The 19337-nt window shown below is 40.9% G+C and overlaps 1 protein-coding gene across 1 annotated transcript in view; it reads left to right on the top strand.

Annotated features, from left to right (window-relative positions):
• ADARB2 (adenosine deaminase RNA specific B2 (inactive)) overlaps positions 1-19337 on the top strand; it is a 309490-nt gene that overhangs the window by 200782 nt on the left and 89371 nt on the right. The window contains exon 3 of the mRNA XM_061349646.1: positions 4199-5106. Coding sequence (XP_061205630.1) covers positions 4199-5106 — 908 coding nt within the window. The remainder of the gene's footprint in view (positions 1-4198; positions 5107-19337) is intronic.

Raw genomic sequence — 19337 nt, 5'->3', positions numbered from 1 at the left:
CTAGAAACTTCTAAAGACAGCAGCTTCCTGTATCAGAGCTATCAGTTGAACCAGAAGTTTCCTATACTACAGAGAGTGCAAATTCTTTCTTTCAGTATCATAGCTTTCCAGTAATGTACTGCCACTTGTAATTCAATAGTAAAGGTGCCAGCCAAAATTGTGATGCCACCTACCACCGCTCCTTTCCCATCCTCCCTGGAAGTTGGCTTGGCAGCAGAATAACCTTCAACAGGAACAATATTATCTCTTCAAATGTAGCGTGGAGTATCGGATGGCTAGTTTTGCAGAGCCCTCATGACCCAGAGACATAGGCAATGTCATTATTAGTGATGCATTATAGTTCTGAAAAGCTCTTGACTATGCAGACTTCCTAGGCTAACTCTACTGTGCATAATGACCAAAAGGATAAAAACATGAAAGAGCAGACAGAAGACTGAGGAATAGTGCATAAATAAATATATTTCACTAACTGCTTTCCTCTCTCACATTCAATTACTGAAACAAATATGAGATTGTAGTGTCTCCTCTTGCTCGTGAAACTGCAAAAATCAGTGGATAAAGTTACCTGAGGAGCTATTACTGTGCAGAGGTGTGGGGCTTTTTTAGAAATCTTACACAATAATTTAGAAACTATTGCCAAAAAAATACAATCTTTTTCTTTCCTTTTTTTTTTTTTTTAACTCCCTCCCCTTACAATTTTCCTGTTTTCCCACCTTTCATCATAGGAGAACTTTTTTTTTTTTTCCCCAAAATGTAGACAATGTTTTAGAAACTCAAGAGCAAAGACATTATGAGAGATAACAGGATTAAAAATGATCCACAGTTTTGCATTTTCCCTGTGTACATCCTCCGACTTACCCCTTTCCTTTTAGTGCTCTTCATTTCTAAAATTGCTTGTGATTGTTCTATTACAGCTGCTTACAGTATTTATCTTATGTGGTTTGGTGTCATTTGCCTGCTTTGTCTGATTTTCACAATAGAAGTACATGTGCCACCATTAGAGAAGTAATCTTATGTCTGCTACACTGAGGGCTCATAAAAGACACATTTCAAAGACCTCCTATTTCAAAGATATCTGAAAGTATAAAGTAATTTCACATTGTCCAGCGACGGCCAGGTATCTATCACACAAGTCCATCAGGCTCCCAGGCTCTCTGTGGCACTCACTGAATTTAGGCTGCCTCTGATTTACATGCCATGATGACTTCTGGCGTACTGCAGCTCTCACTGGGGTCTGTGAAGAACTGAGCTATTTCCTGGTGTTTCAGGATCGGGTCTTCCAGAAATCTGGTTGACTGTAAGGATACTTACATATATTTCTGTTATTGTGACTAGGCAAAACATGCCGTTAATACAGACATGTTGCTGTCCCACATGCCCAATATTATTGGCATATCCTTTGTGCCTCATTTCTGGCAGTTTTACACTCCATCTCTGCATTTTTTTTCACTACAACAGTGCAAACTCCCTGTTGGCCAAAACCTGGACTAGGCAATTTCATAGACAGAATTCAAAACAAACAAGAAATGTTTATGTTGCCATGGTTTTAGCCACTGTTTTAGTGGGAGTGATTAAGGTAAGCTGGTAAGGTCACACATTCATGTTCACAAATCTGTAGTTCTCTGACTATGAAACTAAAAACACCTGGAATAAGACAATATGAATTATAAATACAAATAACCCCTCGAGTTTTCCTATTCAGTGGTGCATAATCAATACAAATTCTTTTCAAACCTAAATATTGTGAGAAGCAAGAGCTATCTTTCTTTTCATGCTTCCTGACTACAATATCATTATGTACCATAATTGGCTCTGTAAAAACCTATTAGGTAAGATGAGCGAGGAGGTGTGAAATACAGAACCAAACCCGCTTCCTGCTAAAAAAGTGTGTCTGAGTCAAGTTATTTCACCTTTATTTTAAAAAATGCACACAACTAAAGAGGCATATTCTGGCTGGGATGGAAACATAAGAAAGGGCCACAGTGGAAAATTGCTCACCAAAGCCACTGCCAGGCTAAATAGAGGAAAGTTAAAGCTGGCATCTTCTTCCCCCTCTGATCAAAGTTTCCATAAATAGAGGTGTGAACTCAGTAAGAAAGAACCATATTATCCTTGTGTCTTAGTTAACCTGACCTTTTAAATGTTTTATTTCCAGAGAGGCTGATTTAAAGATGTCATATTTTATACAGCTGAATGCCATATAATGAAAGTGTTTTATTTTCTATTATGTATTTCTTTTTTTTCCTTCCTCACTTGTCTTCATTCTCTCCCCTTAGCTTCAGAAACTAAAAGTTAACTAGTCAGCAGGCACTAAGAGCTTAATTTGTCAGTTTGTGTTCTGCTTCAGCAAAGCACCCCAGCACAGAGGTCTGCAAGTAACTTTGGTGAGACAGAGACAGAGGCTGGAAGCTCAGTGTGTTCTGAAGCGTTTTCAGGAAAAGGAGTCTAAAACCCTCAGTCCTCCAGGCCCCCACACGTGCAATTGAGCCATGATTTTTACTCATATCTAATCAGTGAGCTGCTTTCTGTGGAACAACTTGCACGAGTGCAGATTAACTGCTCTGGTGGAAAAAAGCCTTTTGGTATTTTATACAAGTGCAACTCATCAGGATATAAAGGAGGTTTTTAATTATGATGGTTGTTTCCACATAATTCTCTGGAGGCTCCTGTGCATCTGCCAGCCCAGCCTATGCGTGGTTTCAGTAAAGACACACCACTCCAGCAGAAGCTCATTGAGGTGTAGCAAGCAGCTTAGCCCTTACATCTTTGCAGACAGTTTGTACATCGGACCAAATATAGCTATGGCCCCACAGAAAGTCAGAGGGCCGTTCTCTGTTCTCTAAGGACCACAGGGACCTTCTCTGTGCTCTGGACTCAGGGACTCTGCACAGGTGGCAGGCTTGTGTCTGACAATAACGAACCACAGGATAGGCTCTCCATGATCAGTGCTGGTTGGAATACAGCAGGCAGCCAGATAGTGCTCTGCTCAGAAAGGGATCAGGTGCATCACTCCAGGGATGGATTGCTTCACAGGTTGGTGACATTCATGTGTACTTCCTCAACTAGTCTCTGCCCCCAAGTACACACAAGAGGACTAGAGGTTGTAGTGCATTTAAACGAAATTGTCAGAAATGACAGATATGTCACAGGATGCTTATTTAGACAGAAGAACATTTTCTGTCTAATTCAGGACATCAGTGAAATGAATCTCTGTTCTCAGTCACTCATCTGCTGCAGCAAAGAGCATTGCCTTACAGCATGGGTGTTGCACAAGTGTAGTTCACAGCAGTGTGTGATCCATTGGCTCAACAATAATGGAGTGCTTTCTCAATGGCTCCCTACTGTTACTTCATTCCCTTCCTGGCCCTCCTGGCAGTCGCTCTCTCGCATTTCTTTTCTTTGACATAGGTCATTCTTTACATCAGTAATCAGTCTCACCATAATGTTCTGCCTTTCCCTAGTCTCATTTGGACTTATCTAGAATTTCTGCAATATTTGTTGTTGCTGATGCAGGAGCTAAGAGTATCTGCAATTGAATTTGAAAGACACTCACTCAATAAACTAGAATCTAAGTCCAGACCAGATTATTGTTTCAAATTCTAGGGAGGTCTGTCAGATTATTTCTTAGACTCTGTTAGTGATGTTTACAATATAAGAGTCTATGCTGTGAGTAGAGCCAGTCAGCGTGCTCATTGCAAATAGATTACTCAATGCCTTTGCCCACTTTTCTGTTTGCGAATCGTATGTGAATCATTTCTGACTTCTAATGATGTGTCCATAACCATTCACCCACATGGATTCTAGAACAAATCTCAGCCTAGGGGAACTTTGCAAGCTATTCAGTTTTTACTAGTAATTATCCAGCATGAACGCAGTAGTTCATTTAAGTCACATGGCATCAGTTATGCTTCATCTTTGAATCATGTAATCTTTTTTTTAAAGCAGGAGGATAGTGACTAATACAAGTAGAACTTAAGAGACAAGTAAACATTCAGGACACGCATAAAATCTGTGCTGTGAATAACAAATCAACTGTTATACAGATATTTGAGGGGAAAAAAAAAAAGAAACAAAAAAGGTTGAACAAGAATATGTCATTAACGTTTTTTGGGGGGGAGCTATTCTGCCAGCCCTAGGCATAATGTCAGCTACTACCATGAGAACTGTAATGAGAGGTTATTTCTTTCTTTACTGACAGGTACCAGCAGTGCAGAAGTAAAGGAAAATCGAAACATTGGCAACCTGGAGGATCATCCAATATCATCTAATGAGAGGGCAAGAGGGGGAACACCTAGCAGTAAGAGAAAAAGACCCTTAGAGGAAGGCAGTAATGGCCATTTCTGCAAACTCCAACTCATCTGGAAGAAAGTCTCATGGTCAGTGACTCCAAAGAATGCTCTGGTTCAGCTACATGAACTAAAACCAGGTTTACAATATAAAATGGTTTCCCAGACAGGTCCAGTGCATGCTCCAGTCTTTGCTGTTGCTGTGGAAGTAAATGGACTTACATTTGAAGGCACAGGGCCCACAAAAAAGAAAGCTAAAATGCGTGCTGCGGAGCTAGCTCTGAAGTCATTTGTTCAGTTTCCCAACGCCTGTCAAGCTCACTTTGCTATGGGGAACTGCATCAACCCATCCACAGACTTTACTTCTGATCAGGCAGACTTTCCAGATACTCTGTTCAAGGAGTTTGAACCATCTACACACAGTGAGGACTTTTCAGTCTATAACCCCGTTAATAATGAATTGCTTTCCACTGCTTATCGACACGGGCGCTTACTCTGCCATACGCTGGACTTAATGGGCCATGGTAAGCAAAACAAGCACAAGATGGCATCCAAAGCAGAGAGTGAGAAGAACCCGGTGGTGCTGCTAAATGAGCTGCGGTCAGGCCTGCGGTACGTCTGCCTGTCGGAGACAGTGGAGAAACAGCACATCAAGAGTTTTGTGATGGCGGTACGAGTGGACGGGAGAACATTTGAAGGCTCAGGACGTAGCAAGAAGCTGGCCAAGGGTCAAGCAGCACAGGCAGCCCTGCAGGCCCTCTTTAACATTCGGCTGCCCAGCCACATTCCCAGCAGGAGTAAATGTCACCATTTGCCACAGGTGAGAACTCCTGGGTAGCCATCACCACGTTGAAGGAGTACTTTGATGAATGGCATTAGCATTGCTGTAGCTGTTTTCTACCAGGTAGTTCCTGTAATGTTATAGCAAGTGCCATGCCACAAAGTAGTTCTTTTCTCATACAAAGATCCAGATGCCACCAGAAAAACCATATCCTGAAATCATTGGGTACAATTTGCAGCCTTTTCCATAGGAGGAATAGATGAGCAGGCAAAATGTAGGGGGAAATGCCAGCATTTCAACTTACTAGAGAGAATGATAACATTGACACAAGCAGAAAAACTAGGTCATTCTGTAGTACTGCATCTTTTTTGACTGAAAGGAGCCCGTAAATGAAGGGATGCCCCATATCTTCCTTTCAGATTTATTTTTTAGTGAGGAAAGTGCCATTCAGTGGAGACAGCAATGCCAAGGAATGTGCCTGTGTCAAAGCAGTGTCCAGACAATTCTACCACCAGAAAAGTTAAGGGGTTTTGTTTATTATAGCCTCACTTTTTGGGTTGGGTTTTGGTCACTTTGTTTCCAAGTATGCCTTCAACAGCACAGGAGTTTTAGTGAAAGCTCTGAATTTTCCCTGTAACAAATGACGAGATTACTGCTGTATTCATACAGAAAATATAGATCTGAGGTACATACTTAGGACATCAAAATTTCATAATTGGTGGTATGCCAAAGGCTATCTTAGCATTACTCAGACTCATGTCAATTTTCTAAGTTCAAAGAAAGCCAGGATTTGCAGGCATTGAGAAATGTTACATGATTTTAAGTAATTCCTTGATTTGTTTGCACTGTCATAAAAGGTTTGATCCACCAGAACCAGGATGTGATCTACCGCAACAAAGCTCCTTTTATGAAGGGAGCTCTTAATGTCCAGGATTTAATGCAAAGCACTGGGAGCACTAAGAGTCATTCTGCTGCTGGCTTGCTGTGAGACCCCAGGCAAGCCATTTAAATCCAATATGCCTGTAATAAAAATGAGCATATTATATGAAAGAACACTTCAAGATCCTTAAGTAGTGTGTAAATGCAAATTATTAGTAGCAATTCTCATTAACATTAGTAAAGATGTCCATTAGCTGTTCAAGGAGTTTGATAGAGGAGAAATCTTTAGGTGACATGATTGCCTGCAGGACACAGGAATTATATTTGGTGACCCAGAAGTTTCTTTCCTACATTTCCAAAAAGGAAACACGAGAAATGTAAGAAATTCTAAAATACATCATAATCCTCTACCTCTTCCATTTAATTCTGCTTTGTAACCTCTGTGAAGAAAGGGGATAATAACATAATTCAGTAATAGATGTGATTTTCACAGAGTGCTTTGCAGGCATTTTGGAAGCCTTGGCCAACCTGGCAGTTCCATCGTCTCCAGTACAGGTAGCTTTAAATGAGAAATGTATGCTGTTTCCTACTCAAATTAATTCTGGTAAAAAGTAGTTTCTTTAAATGAACATGCCTATGGAAACCTAGCACTTAGATATAAAGAGGAGTCACTAGTCCTGTCCTGCTGGCTGCTTTGCTGCCCCTAGTGAACTTTGCTGGGTGGATCAGCAGGTAAATACCATGTATTCATCAACTGATGGTTTGTCATGTTTTGAAACTGCACCACAAGAATCATTACTTCAGTTCTTGAGCTCTCTGAAATATTTATTCCCCGATTGCTTGGCTTCACAGTCATCTTCTGCTTGAATATCACATCTTACCTGGGTCTCCAACTGTTCACTAGGTGACACTTTTTCAGTGTATATTCTCTTTTCAATGGCCTTTTCACCTTTCTGCAGATTTCTGGCCTCCTTATCTTCTTCTCCTAGCTGTTCTGAAGGTATAAAAGTCAGTGAAAAGGTGTCACTGAACTTCCTCTGTCAGCGTTTTTTGAGTGGTTATGTATTGTCCAGCTGAAAGATTACTCAGGCATTCAGCACATTAATTGAGAGATAAGCCTTAACACTGATTTCTGGTGACCTCCTTACTAGCTGTTTTCATCAACAGACATATCAGCCATGACAGAAAACCTCTGTCATGTGTTATTGAAGTCATACCCTAACTTCCACTAAAACCAACAGACATATTTCCACTGATTTCAGCTGGGCTATAGCTAAAACATAAAATCCAAAAGCATCTTTACTTGTTCTCTACATTATGCATTGTCTCATGAATTGACAGTCTTTGCTCACTGCTTCAGCCAGCCCATTGGGCTGTTTGGTCAGCCAAAGCAGTGGTAGCTGTACTGGGGAGAATGTAGTTCTCACTGAGCTGTGGTCAGAGCCGGCTTCTCCCAGAGCTGTTTCAGATCCTTGTCTCCCTCATCTTCTGTGAACCACATTTTCAAGGACACATTTCAAGGTAACTTTTCAAAGCTATTCCTAATTTGGAGGCTTAGCTTGTTTTGTGTTCAAAAGTGTTTAAAAGCAGGAGAGAACCCTGAAGCCCAAATAGCTTAGGCACAGAATTTGAAATACTGGAGGAGTGGGGAGTGGGGTGATGTGTGTGTGAGTTCTTCACAGAATATGGGGTAACTGCTGGCCTAGCCAATCATTCAGTCTCCTCGTGCTTTGTTGTATTTGTTAGGATATCAGTAGGGGTAGGCAAACAAGATCAGGTGTAACAGTTTCACCTATACTTTGAATATTTTGTAGAATCCAGAAGTATGTTTATCTCTCTGGTTACCCTTTACACTGAGTATTCCAAACTTTGCATGTCTCTGTTCCTATTCCCCTTGCTGTTATCAGTGGTGTTAGGACTGGAAACAGGAAAAGCCGAAAATCCTGCGATACTGGTAGTTGAGTTGTGCTGAACTTTTGGATTTCACAATGTCCAGGAAAGTGTCAAGAAAGTTCAGATGTCTTATAAGCTGTGCCTTCCGACCATTGACATTTCTGCCTTTCTCATCAGGCCTCTCAGACGTCCCTCTGCCTCGGCCTCAGGCATGCCCTCAGTCTGACAGCCACTTCTCCTGCTGACCAAGGGAAATGCAATGTAAAACGCCGGAAAAAAGGCACCATATCCTCCAGTCTGAGCAATTTACAAAACTGGTGCTTTCTTAAAATAACATCGCTGTGCCTCTGATTTTCTTCCCTGTGATTGTTCCGCAAGGCGTTTCGGCTGACAGCAACGCTATATCCCCAAAATAAACAAAAGTGTATCACACTTTACACCAGGGAAAAAGTAGAATCTCATAATTTAAAGCCAAAATAATTGAGATTGTGTCTTCTTTACCACCATCAACAGCTGTTCTATGAGACTGAAGTGTAAGATAAATGATATTGATGGTCTGAGTCTGGGCACACCATGTTGATCAGAGTAGCCAAGACATGAGTCTAGAGATCTACTAAACTAATGGCAGAAATAAAGTGAGTCAGGAGAATGGAAATTGTGACACATCACTGTGTGCCTTCTCACTAAATATTGCTCTTTGTTTCCTAGCATACTTGGTCCGTCAAATAATAAGCAATTTTTTCAATTATCAGCTTTTATGGAAGTCTAATGAATGTTTCTGCCCACCTTGGAAGCAATGTCTCCTATATTCCAGAACAGGAGATAACATCAAAGGGTGCTGACCTAACCAGACCTAATGAGTCTGCACTGGAAGAAATAAATCTACGTACTCCCAGGCTTTCCAAGTGCAGTGTGCTCGTTTCAGGATGTGAAGGTGACCTCTGACTGCATCTGACCAGTTTACAGATTGTTTTTCTAATCCTGTAGTCCTTCTAATCTATCTCACTAAGTCTTAACATTCTTACTGCTGTAGAGCAAACCCATTAATTAATATTGCCATAGCAAATTAGTAATAGAGGGGTGCTTGGATTTCAAGCAGACCTAAATTAGAAGAAAATAGGTGTGAAAATCACATTCACTCTGCTTTGAAATTGCTTAATGCTGCTGTTGCTGGGTCACATCCAGAGCCTCCAGAGCAGTAGCCATCAATTTATTTGTTTGTTTAAATGAAACGTCATTGTGGTTTGTGTGTGTATCATGAAAAAGAACCTTCTTTTTTTTTATTTGGCAAGTGAAGCTTGAATCCAGGTAAATACCTATTTGCCAAAAGCTTCATTTACAGATCAAAGCAACCTCAGTATCCCTGTTGCAAAGATGCTTTACCCCAAACAGGTCAGGGATTCAGGCCAGGTAACTTCAGTGTCACCTTGGTGAGCAGTGTCGTTAGAAAAAGCAACCTTGTCAGGGAAAGCCCTGTGCCACATGCTTTCACCCACTTCCCTCCAGAAACCTGTTTCTCTGTGCTGCAAAACTGCTTCATTTTCACACAGTATCAATTGTCCCTGCCTTCTTCACGTTATTTCTCTCTGTGTCCTCATTTGCCACCTTTGCAACCATGCTCTCTCTTACTGTGTCTTTATTAATATGGGGTTGAGGTTGGCAGTGATAGATTTGACTCTGGTGTGAAGAGGGACAGCACACGAAGCTGGCATTGAGCTTTGAGAGGCTGTTCCAGCCTGTGTCTGTAAAGAGCTTTGTCTGGTCCAGTGGCGAGGTACATTTTCTTTATAACCACCTCTGTTTTCTCCTTCACAAAGAGAAACAGCTGATATGTGTGTATGTAGTTCCTGACAGTGGGAAACGAGAAAGGGAAATGTTGGGGAACAGGGAGATCCCTCTGCAATGCAAATAATGTTTGATTTTCAGCCACCTATTTCTGACCTTGTAGGTGGGGAAAGTTGTTTTTTATAGTCAGAGCAATGGGCAGTATAGAGACATTTATAGGATTACAGTTTCTTAAGCAAAACAACGGCAAAAGAACCAATTTAGAAGCACGGCATTAGTACACCAGATACTGTTGTTATTATCCTGGTTGTTAATAAGATTGCAGTCACTTCTAGGCTCACAGTTGAGAAACCACGACCACCCTCTTACCCCTCATACAAGTCCAACATAAAAGATGATTAATGCCCCAGAGAGATTGCAGTTTGAGTCTTAGATGAAGAAATTACCATGTTTTAACGCATATAATCCATGCAGGATCAAAGGGAGATGCAGAAGGGTTACCTACCTGAAATCACAGGAAAAAAATTAACAGGGTAGAAAGGACTCCAGATGCATGCTCTCATAGCATCAGCACATATGTGTAAACACATTAAGGGCTTTGCACATGAAAACCAGTCATCCCTACAAAATAACACATTGTTTTGCATCAGTTGGGCTACAGTAATGCTGCAGCTGTCTGCTGCAGGAAGAAGTGTCTGAGTTGGTGTATCACTCTCCACCCTCCATACCTCTCTCTTTAGCTCCTCAGTTACTGTACCCTGTAACTCCCTGCTCCCTCCTGGTCCTAAACAACTCCAACAGGATCCCCAAAAGGTTCCCCTGCCCTTGTCTTTTAAGTCCTACATGATACAGAACATACTCAAGGCTTTCAGAGCAAACAAAACTCTTCTAATGGAGATGTTAAAGACTAAATATGCCACTCACCTAATTAATAATACTTAGGAGAGCAGTAATAATGGTGATAATTAGTTAATGAATGGCTGATCTTCATTTACAGAAGTGAAAAAATAATTCTAACATCTTCAAGAAAAGAATGTTTAAAGCTGAAAGGCATTTTTTCAAGTGTATATATACTTAGGTAATTTAAGTTTATAAGCACCCCATAACCCTTCGTCCTCTGAACAAAGAAAACTGAAAACACAATCTTTTCCTCATAAAGACTCTGAGGAGCCCATCAGTACATTTAGAATGGGGTGAATATGATTTAGCTGCCTGACTTGGCTGCTGGCTGCTCTTTTAGCGTAGTTGCAGATGCTTCATACCATTCATAGTGCACAGAACCATCATTTGATTTCTTCCTTTCAGAGTCTAGCTTATTAAACATTGCTAGTGGACACAGTGGGGACTCTGATGACTTCTGCTATTTGCCACAATGAGCCAACCTTGCCTATCCAGGAAGCTGATGGTGTGGATCTGATTTGTGAAGAATTATTATGGGTGCAACCCATTATGGTGAAACAGGTTGTGTAGAATGATTAGGGCTCCAGCAACAAGCAGAGCTAGTTAGTACATGAAAGCTGAATCCCAGACTGGTGTCATCCACACATAAAACTTCCTTCTAAACCAGACACTCTCACAGCTGTCAGAGCTGCCTTTGTTACTTTCTGGCTTTGTGAGTGAGCTAGGGACACTTCAAAAAGCTCTCAGCAAGCTGGACCTCATTAAAGCTCCTGCTTCATCCTGGACTTGCATCCTGACATTGTTTATGATGCTGCATTATTATCCACTTAATACAAGCCATGATCATTCTGCTCCACTAAATGGAGTGTAATACAAGAGCCCAGAGTGAATTTCTCTTTGGTTGAGTTCCATGCAAAGCCTTCCCTGTTTGAGCTGGAGAATTATAGTCATGCCAAAACCACGTTCTTTGTCTATTTTTGCCTGTAGTCACATCTAGGAAGCCTTAATTATTCAGACAGACTTTTTCCCTCTCTGTACAGAGTACAAGAAGCAAGCTCCTACCATTTATTTTACGATGACTACCTCCCTCTTGTGGTCCTTGTGCCAACCGTATGGCAGGCAGAACATCACAGTGCGAGGGCAAGACAAAACAGGATGCCAGGGCACCTCGGAAAGGAGGCAGCTGAGAGCCTGCAGTTTCCCCAGTGATGCTGCTGAGAAGCCCAGTATCACCTGCAGCAGAGGGACCGCTCCCTTCCTGCTGAACAACGGGGAATGTCTTTGCCTCTTCTTTCTTATTGCATTTTCTAGCCTTTAAATACTGCATTTGTATAGAAATTCTGGACAAAACCAGCATTTCTCCTCCCCTTTTATCTCAGCTAAACTGCTCGTATGTACTGCAATGTCATAAAATTCAATAGGTAGCATATATTTAGGGCTTAATCTTAGGATTGTTGAGAATTAATGGACAGAGCAGAATTTAGACTTGTTACAATGGATGTAAAAAGTGATTTATGTGTTTAGACATTTATACAGCCAAGCCAAACTGGAGAATTGGATCATGTGCTTTGAGAGAATAAAATCCTTTGTTGTTCATTTAGTGCTTTCTTTATATGAACATCTTCCAGATGAATTTGAATCTCTAATGGGAGAAAAACTTATCAGAGCAAGTTTTTCTTTTACTTTTTTTACATGCATGATGCATGATATGATAAGATAAAATATTTTTACAAACTCCTGAGAGATAGAAATGGGAGATAAATATGCGTACTCACTGAGAAAGTGGGTAAATTATAAACCTTCTTTCATCACAGGGTTTTATTCAGTGAAAACCATCAATATCATCTATGTCTCATGATACCCATCAGCTTATACTGAATTCTAAGACACATAAAATATTAATGCATCCATAAATCTTTCCTCCTCTACCTTAAATGCCTCAGTATTGTTTCTAGACAAATTCACGTTGCTTTCTTATCCTTTTTAGTTTTCTAATTGATAAGTCAGTATTTACTTCCAAGCAAGCTAATCATTATTTCCTATTTGTCTTCTAAACTGGAGCAGACATTTTATATGAAATCACCTAAGCGTGATTGCTCTTAACCTACTTGTCATCACATCTGCTGCAGACACCAGCCATGTAATCAGATCTGAATTCAGACAATGGTACCTTAAAATCAGTGTTGCACTGAGGTGTCACCCAAATGAGCACATGCTACTAAAGCCACGCTGATATGCTCTATAAATTCCTTGTGTGATGTTTCTTCTTACTCTATTTATCCAGCTCACCTTTAAAAACTAAACATGGGAACTTCCCCTGAAGGAATGTAGTCAAATGAACAAAATTCATGTGTTCGGATTTGCTCAGAGAAATAGCCTAAGTGGCCCATGATTTCTAGATTTTTCTGTCCTTGTCATTTCATTGCTGAGTTCCTATTTTTAGGCCATCTTCTATGAACTGGGCACTATTACTTACAGAAATAATTACAATCAACTCCTTTCCCTTCTATGTGGGTCACTGCTTTATTAGGTTAAACACAAGGAATAATGTGCATCTCCAAGGTCTTGTGGGGAGGGTTAAGACAGCAACACTGGCTTTATTTCTTGTTTGATAATTAGTTTTTATCTAAATCAACTCTGCCATATACTTTTAAGGAAAAAATGCTCTCAGGGATATTTGAGAATAAACTCATTACTCCTGAATCAGCCCTCTCTTTTCTTCCACTTCCCTTGATATGCACACAAGTGACTTAACCCCCAGTGCCTATTGTCCCCTGCATATACATCATGGGGACAAGAGTTTATAACAGCACCACAAATACACTGTTAGGGCTTGGTTGTCCTGTCATTGCAGAGAAACCGTGTCCAAGAGAGGTACAGAAATTGAACATGCTTCTTTAAACCTGATCAAGATACTCAGAAACCCTCTGCTAACCAAAGCAGTGGCCATCAATGAGCAGCAGCCAAAAAAGTCAAGCTAAAAAATAATAGGGAGCAGTGGCTGATACCACAACGGGCAGAAACTCAAGTTCCATGAAGGCTCATGGTTATGGCAGCAATGAGGAGCTGACTGATGTGCACCATAAGATAAAAAATGGAGCCACACTGAATTTTTTGTGCCTGAGTGTTAGCAATTGAGAAGAAAATGGAAACAGGTCACATACATAGCTGTTAAAACTGTTTTCTGAGCCAAAAGTTAACAGGCACCACTTGGAAAGCAGCATGATCAGTCAGAACAGTGTCATATAGTAATACTTACAGTTGTTCATAACATGATAACATAGAAAAAAGCAGAATGGCCTGTAAGATCACCATTCTGGAAAACACCTTCACAGATGCTAAAGGTAGTCATCAGCCCCCACCCAAGAAAAATTAAAAAGCCCTGGCACATACATTCCTATGAGTCATAGGTACCATTGAGCTTGGCCCAAAGGTTTTGCTATTCCCAGTCAGGACTGACAACACTTTAAAACACTGTCATATTTTGACGCCTTTGCAGCATTGCATATTCTTTCAGTGCTCAGCTAAAGCCCACTCAGGATTTTTTTCTGTATAGAGTTACCTGAACATTACCAGAACCACAGGCATGAGTTCTTCACACAAAGATATTTTTGCCGATTCAATGCTTGCCTTCTTCAAAAATACACCTTTCTAAGCACTTCACCACATTCCTGCTGATCATAACCCATACACATCTGTCTGGTTCTCTGATGGTTTTTAGGCATCGCCTACTGGCAAGTATCTCAGCACAGCTGGAGGAGTCTGTGGATTGTATTTGCCCTTCCACTAGGTACTGGCTACTACATAAAAAAGACAGCAAGACATCTTAAAAATTATTTATTTGCCAAATAAGCAGAGCATTTTACTCCAATTCACAAAAGGTTCTGAGAAACAAACCCACAAAACATTGCCATATGAGCCCTCACATAGAAATGATTTTTTCCTTTCCCTTTTTTTTTTAAGTGTAGGATATTTTTGGTCGCAGTCATTATAACCCTACTGATAGGAGATGCCCTCTTCTTTTTCAGGGCAAGAACCTTCAGATGCATGTTTTACATTTTGACATCTGAGGGAAATCAAAGTACAAGAGGGATCAGACTGCTGCTGTCACCATGTTCTGCGGAACACTGGCGGACTGACGGGAAGAAATTAATAGCGTTCCCCATAACACTGACAAGCTTCAGTGCATAAATTTTCCTTTGAAATCCTGTATTCATAAGTGTCATGGTTCAACCCCAGCCAGCAGCTCAGCTCCACGCAGCCGCTTGCTCACCCTTCTCTATCCCATCCCAGAATCAGGATATAACCATAAGAAAACTCATGGGTTGAGATAAAGACAGTTTAAGAGGTAAAGCAAAAGCCCTGCAAACAAGCAGAGCAAAATGAGGAATTTATTCACTGTTTCCCATGAGCAGGCAGGTGTTCAGCCATCTCCAGGAGAGCAGGGCTCCATCACTATTACTTGGGAAGACAAATGCCATAACTCCTAAGGTATCCCCCAGTTTCTCCTTCTTCCCCCAGCTTTATATGCTGAGTATGATGCCATATGGTCTGGAATTTCCCTTGTGTCAGCTGGGGTCAGCTGTCCTGGATGTCCCCTCTCAACTTCTTGTGAACCCCCGGTCTGCTCACTGGTGGGGTGGGGTGAGAGGCAGAAAAGGCCTTGACTTTGTGTAAGCACTGCTCAGCAACAGCTGAATCATCAGTGTGCTATCAACACTTCTTTTGATTACAAATCCAAAACATAGCCCCATGCTAGCTACTATGGAGGAAATTATCTCAGCCAAAACCAGCACATACTCCAAGACCTCAAATTCCATAAGAAGTAACATGACATTCACATTTAGTAGTCTTCAGTGTAGGTATTTTTGCCTCTATGAATAGGCCTAATATTAATGTAAATTTTCAGAAAACTGCATCTTTGCCTTCATCTTTTCTTGGACATTTGTGAACCTAGAGAGATCTTAAGCACTCCCTCTCTCAAAAGGAAATAAAAGAAGAGGGGGAGGGGCAGAAGTAGTCTCCTTTATATATCAAAAATCAAGCAAATAAACCAAACTAGAAAGTCCTGACAGGAGGATTAACACCCTTGCCATGTAAATGAGCTCGAGTTAATCTGATATCTTGATATCTAAGCAAAGCTTCCCCCGGCAGAATGAGAGTGACTTGTGCAAATCCGAGGGATCTTCTGGGGAGCCCTTGATAACAACAGGTCACCAGATGAAGCCAGCGAGGCTGAACTGAGCAGCGGGAGAGAAAGAAACATTGCAAAGACAAGCTAGAAAGAAAAAAATTGGCTTTGAGGCCGCCTTTGACAGAAATTGATCCAAGCAAATTAAACACTCGCAGTATAGTGGTTAGCAGCCTTCTTTTTCACTTCTCCCTTTCAAAACATGAGACGCCAGGAGTGAGATTCAGCACTGGTGGTTTGCCTTTCCTAGGCAATGATATCTGTCATGGGGGAGAAGGGCTGCTCGCAGCTGCAGACATGAGGGGGACTTGGTGGGGTTGCGAATAGAAGCTTAAAATGTAGAAATTAGTCCTTTGGGGACCTGGGAGCAGGCTTCTGGGGTGAGAAGCAGAACTGTCCCCTTTGGTAAACATTGGGCAAAAAAAACCCAAGACTGGGAAGGAAACTGTTGGAGTGATAGCACAGTCCTGAAGTGAAATCTGTGTTAAGGTACACATAGGGAAATGCTCTGATGGTAGCTGGGAGCCGTGTTATGCTACCCATGCCACATATTCTGCGAGTTTATTTCTTCACCCATATACTTGCCAACATTACAAATATCAAAAGTACTTTTTGTGATTGGAAATTAAGGTGAATAGCTAAAGCAACATAAACAAGATTTGCTCTAAAGCCACAAAACAATGTGGGAAGCTAATACCTTTATTCCATATTCCCATGGGCATAAAGCAGAGCAGTATTTGAACCTGTGGATTTATAGCGAATAAAAATACCAAACTCACCCTGAAATGTTGCAGCTGTTTCTCATTCTATCATGCAGCTGATAAACAGCTAATCTCCAGTTCAGGCCTCTCATTTAAATAAAGCACAGTTGAAAGTTTAGCTATCTCTGACTGAACTACTTCAGCAGAATATCCTTAGTTCACTGCTTCTTGCCCCTATTAAATTAAATTCAGATAAAGTCTGTTTTCTACTTGCATTTGTTTCTCTCTTGGCACAGTATCTGCTCCTGCTAAAAGCTTTCAGACTGGAAGAAAAATCTATTGAAGAATACATTATTTAGAAAGCATATCTAAGCAGCACTAATACTAGGAGGACAGGATCCTCAGCCTTTACTGGTTCTGGTTGCCCTGTTGCTGGCTTCTGGTTTTCCTTCTAACACTCCCGTTATTACGAAGAGTCTCATCTCTCCTAGCACGCCTCATCCAGGCAGGAGCTGGCTGGGTCTGGAAGTAAGAAAGCAGCTGTGAGAACAATTCAGTAAAATTTTAGGTCAAATGTTAGGTGCCCCGTCCTTGTGATAATCACTTGCATTAGAGCACATCACATTAACACAATTGCACTTGCAGCAAATTAACAGTGATCTGTGCAGAGGCACAAAACCAAGTGCAATAATAATACCCATGTATGAAAAACAACATGATCACTACCTAATTAATTAATAACAGGTTACTGATTAAAAGGGAAGGATTTGCAGCTGAATATGTCCTTGACAACACTAACAGGATTGGTTTAGCACTGATTGTATTTTACAATAAAACATATAAGTGCAAATAATTGCTTCCACTATATCATGGAATTAGTTCCATGGCAGTTCAGCTGATTACTTCAAGGTTTTATCTTCATTTTGTAGCTGCAAGATCTGCTATCGTTTTGCACCTTGCTAGCCAGTAGTGAAACATTCTTGTCTGTTTACATGTATTGCATGTAATGTAGCAGAAGAAGCAGAATCAATACTGTAGATATATTCAGTAACTGCATCACAAAGGTTACCACGCTCAGAAAATAGCTGATGAAGACTTGGGGTAATGAGCTGAAACATCCGGAAAGTAATTCCCAGCAGCACTAAAGACAATAATATAACTTCACCTGACATGGGTAATCCTCCGCAGACTGAGGGAAGCGTAATTTTTTCTGGAAGGGAGTTTTGTGGTCTGCTGAGAGTTTCAGTGAGATATGGGATATACCTTACAAGTGAGGAATGGCTCATAACTCAGGAGAGGTGGAACCTAAATGAAGTCACAGAGGTCGTTCTTATTTTATTACTAGGGGAATTACTTCCTGTATATTGCTTAGCCTTTTCATACATTTAGTTACTGGGATTATTCTGGGTACAACAAATTGTTAAAAGCTTATATTTCCTGAACAGAAAGGTTTTAAAACAATTAAAAATTATTGCAGAGGGACTATTTGCCCTTTGAGTCCAAATCTAGGTTTCTTTTAAAGATAAGTTTAATGAAATACATAGGAATTCTTCAGTTCATGTAGGGTATGGAGCTATTGGCTAAAAATTTTTGTACTCTTTCAGTACATTTTTTGCTGCTGCTGAAGTACAGACGCTGGAAAAGCCAATGAAGCAGAGAAGTTTGCCCACACTTTTATCTCCCTTCATGGCAGCAGCCATTCCTGTGATGTGAATATTTCTGCAGAAGAGATTTCCATGCATGTTTTCAGAGTGCTTCCCTAAAAAAGTTAGCTCTCTGTGATCAGCTGCTCCTGGTAATCCTTGAGAGTATTCAACTATTTGATAGCAGCAGATATCTCAAGACACTTGGTCTCTATCTATACAATGTAAAGATGGGGACTTTGTAGAAGCAAGAGCAGCTCAAACTAGCTCTGCACAGGAGACAACGCAGTTACCCTTAAGGCAGCAGTCAGTGGGCCAGGCAGCACGTTGGCAAGTCATACCGAGTCATACCGGTGTCTCCATTCAGTCCTGTTTCTTCTCTTCTTGACCAAGGGGGCTTGTGCCTCCTCTTCTTTAAAGGTATGAGTCTATTTGAGCCTGCAGTCATAAAGGGTGTAAGAGGAGTCTTGGGTTTAGTAAGTGCTTCCCTGTAGCTGGCTGTTATCAAACTATTTCTTAAATAAAGCCTACACAATGACCTGAATTTGTGTAATGATGATATTGCTGTGGCTGTGACCTGAAACAGCTTTCCATGTGATGCATCTCAAATTGTTCCCTTTGAGAGACAGCTGGACTTCTTCACTTAAAATGGGATTCTTCAGGGTGGAGTGCGAGTTGTGTAAAAACGTGGCACCTGGCAGCCTTGTGGAGCAGCCAGTTCTGCCTCAGCATCCCTGTGGATGGAGAGGCTGAGCCCATGTGTTGGTCTGGGACAAAACTGGAAAGGGCAAGTATAAGGGCAAGTCATCTCAGTACTCAAGGGAGAAAGCAAGAAAAAAGCTCCGTTTAATTTCTGTCTATCTTGGTAACCCAAAATTCATCATCTGAGTTTAAGTGCATTCTAGTAACAGCTGTTACTAGATGGACAATTTCACTGTTTTTCAATGCAATGTGTTGGCTGTTCAGGGGACTGTTAGTAAACCTAAAAAAACTACTTTTTCTTCTCTCAAATAGTAAGATAAACTCAGACATAGAATTGTTAAATTCTCCTTTTACTCTGTCTTACCTTGTTCTGATTTCTGAGGGGCTTAATTCACAGAAAGCAGAAGGTTGAGAGATGGTTGGTTGGAGGTTCAGCTGTAAACTGGAAATATAGTAAGTTTGTTGGTGCGTCTACCGCGATACATTTGTTATAGGTAGATGGGGCAGGTGCTAAAACCTTACTTAGCAAAATTGAAGCCAATCAGTGCTGACACTGGATTAAACAGGAGCATTAGT

The sequence above is a fragment of the Neopsephotus bourkii genome, unplaced genomic scaffold (genome assembly GCF_033783945.1).
Source record: "Neopsephotus bourkii isolate Nb327-2 ecotype Australia unplaced genomic scaffold, CSIRO-AGI_Nbou_v1 NB_53, whole genome shotgun sequence".
Taxonomy (NCBI): Eukaryota; Metazoa; Chordata; class Aves; order Psittaciformes; family Psittacidae; genus Neopsephotus; species Neopsephotus bourkii.
This window is presented reverse-complemented; position numbering and strand designations above follow the sequence as displayed.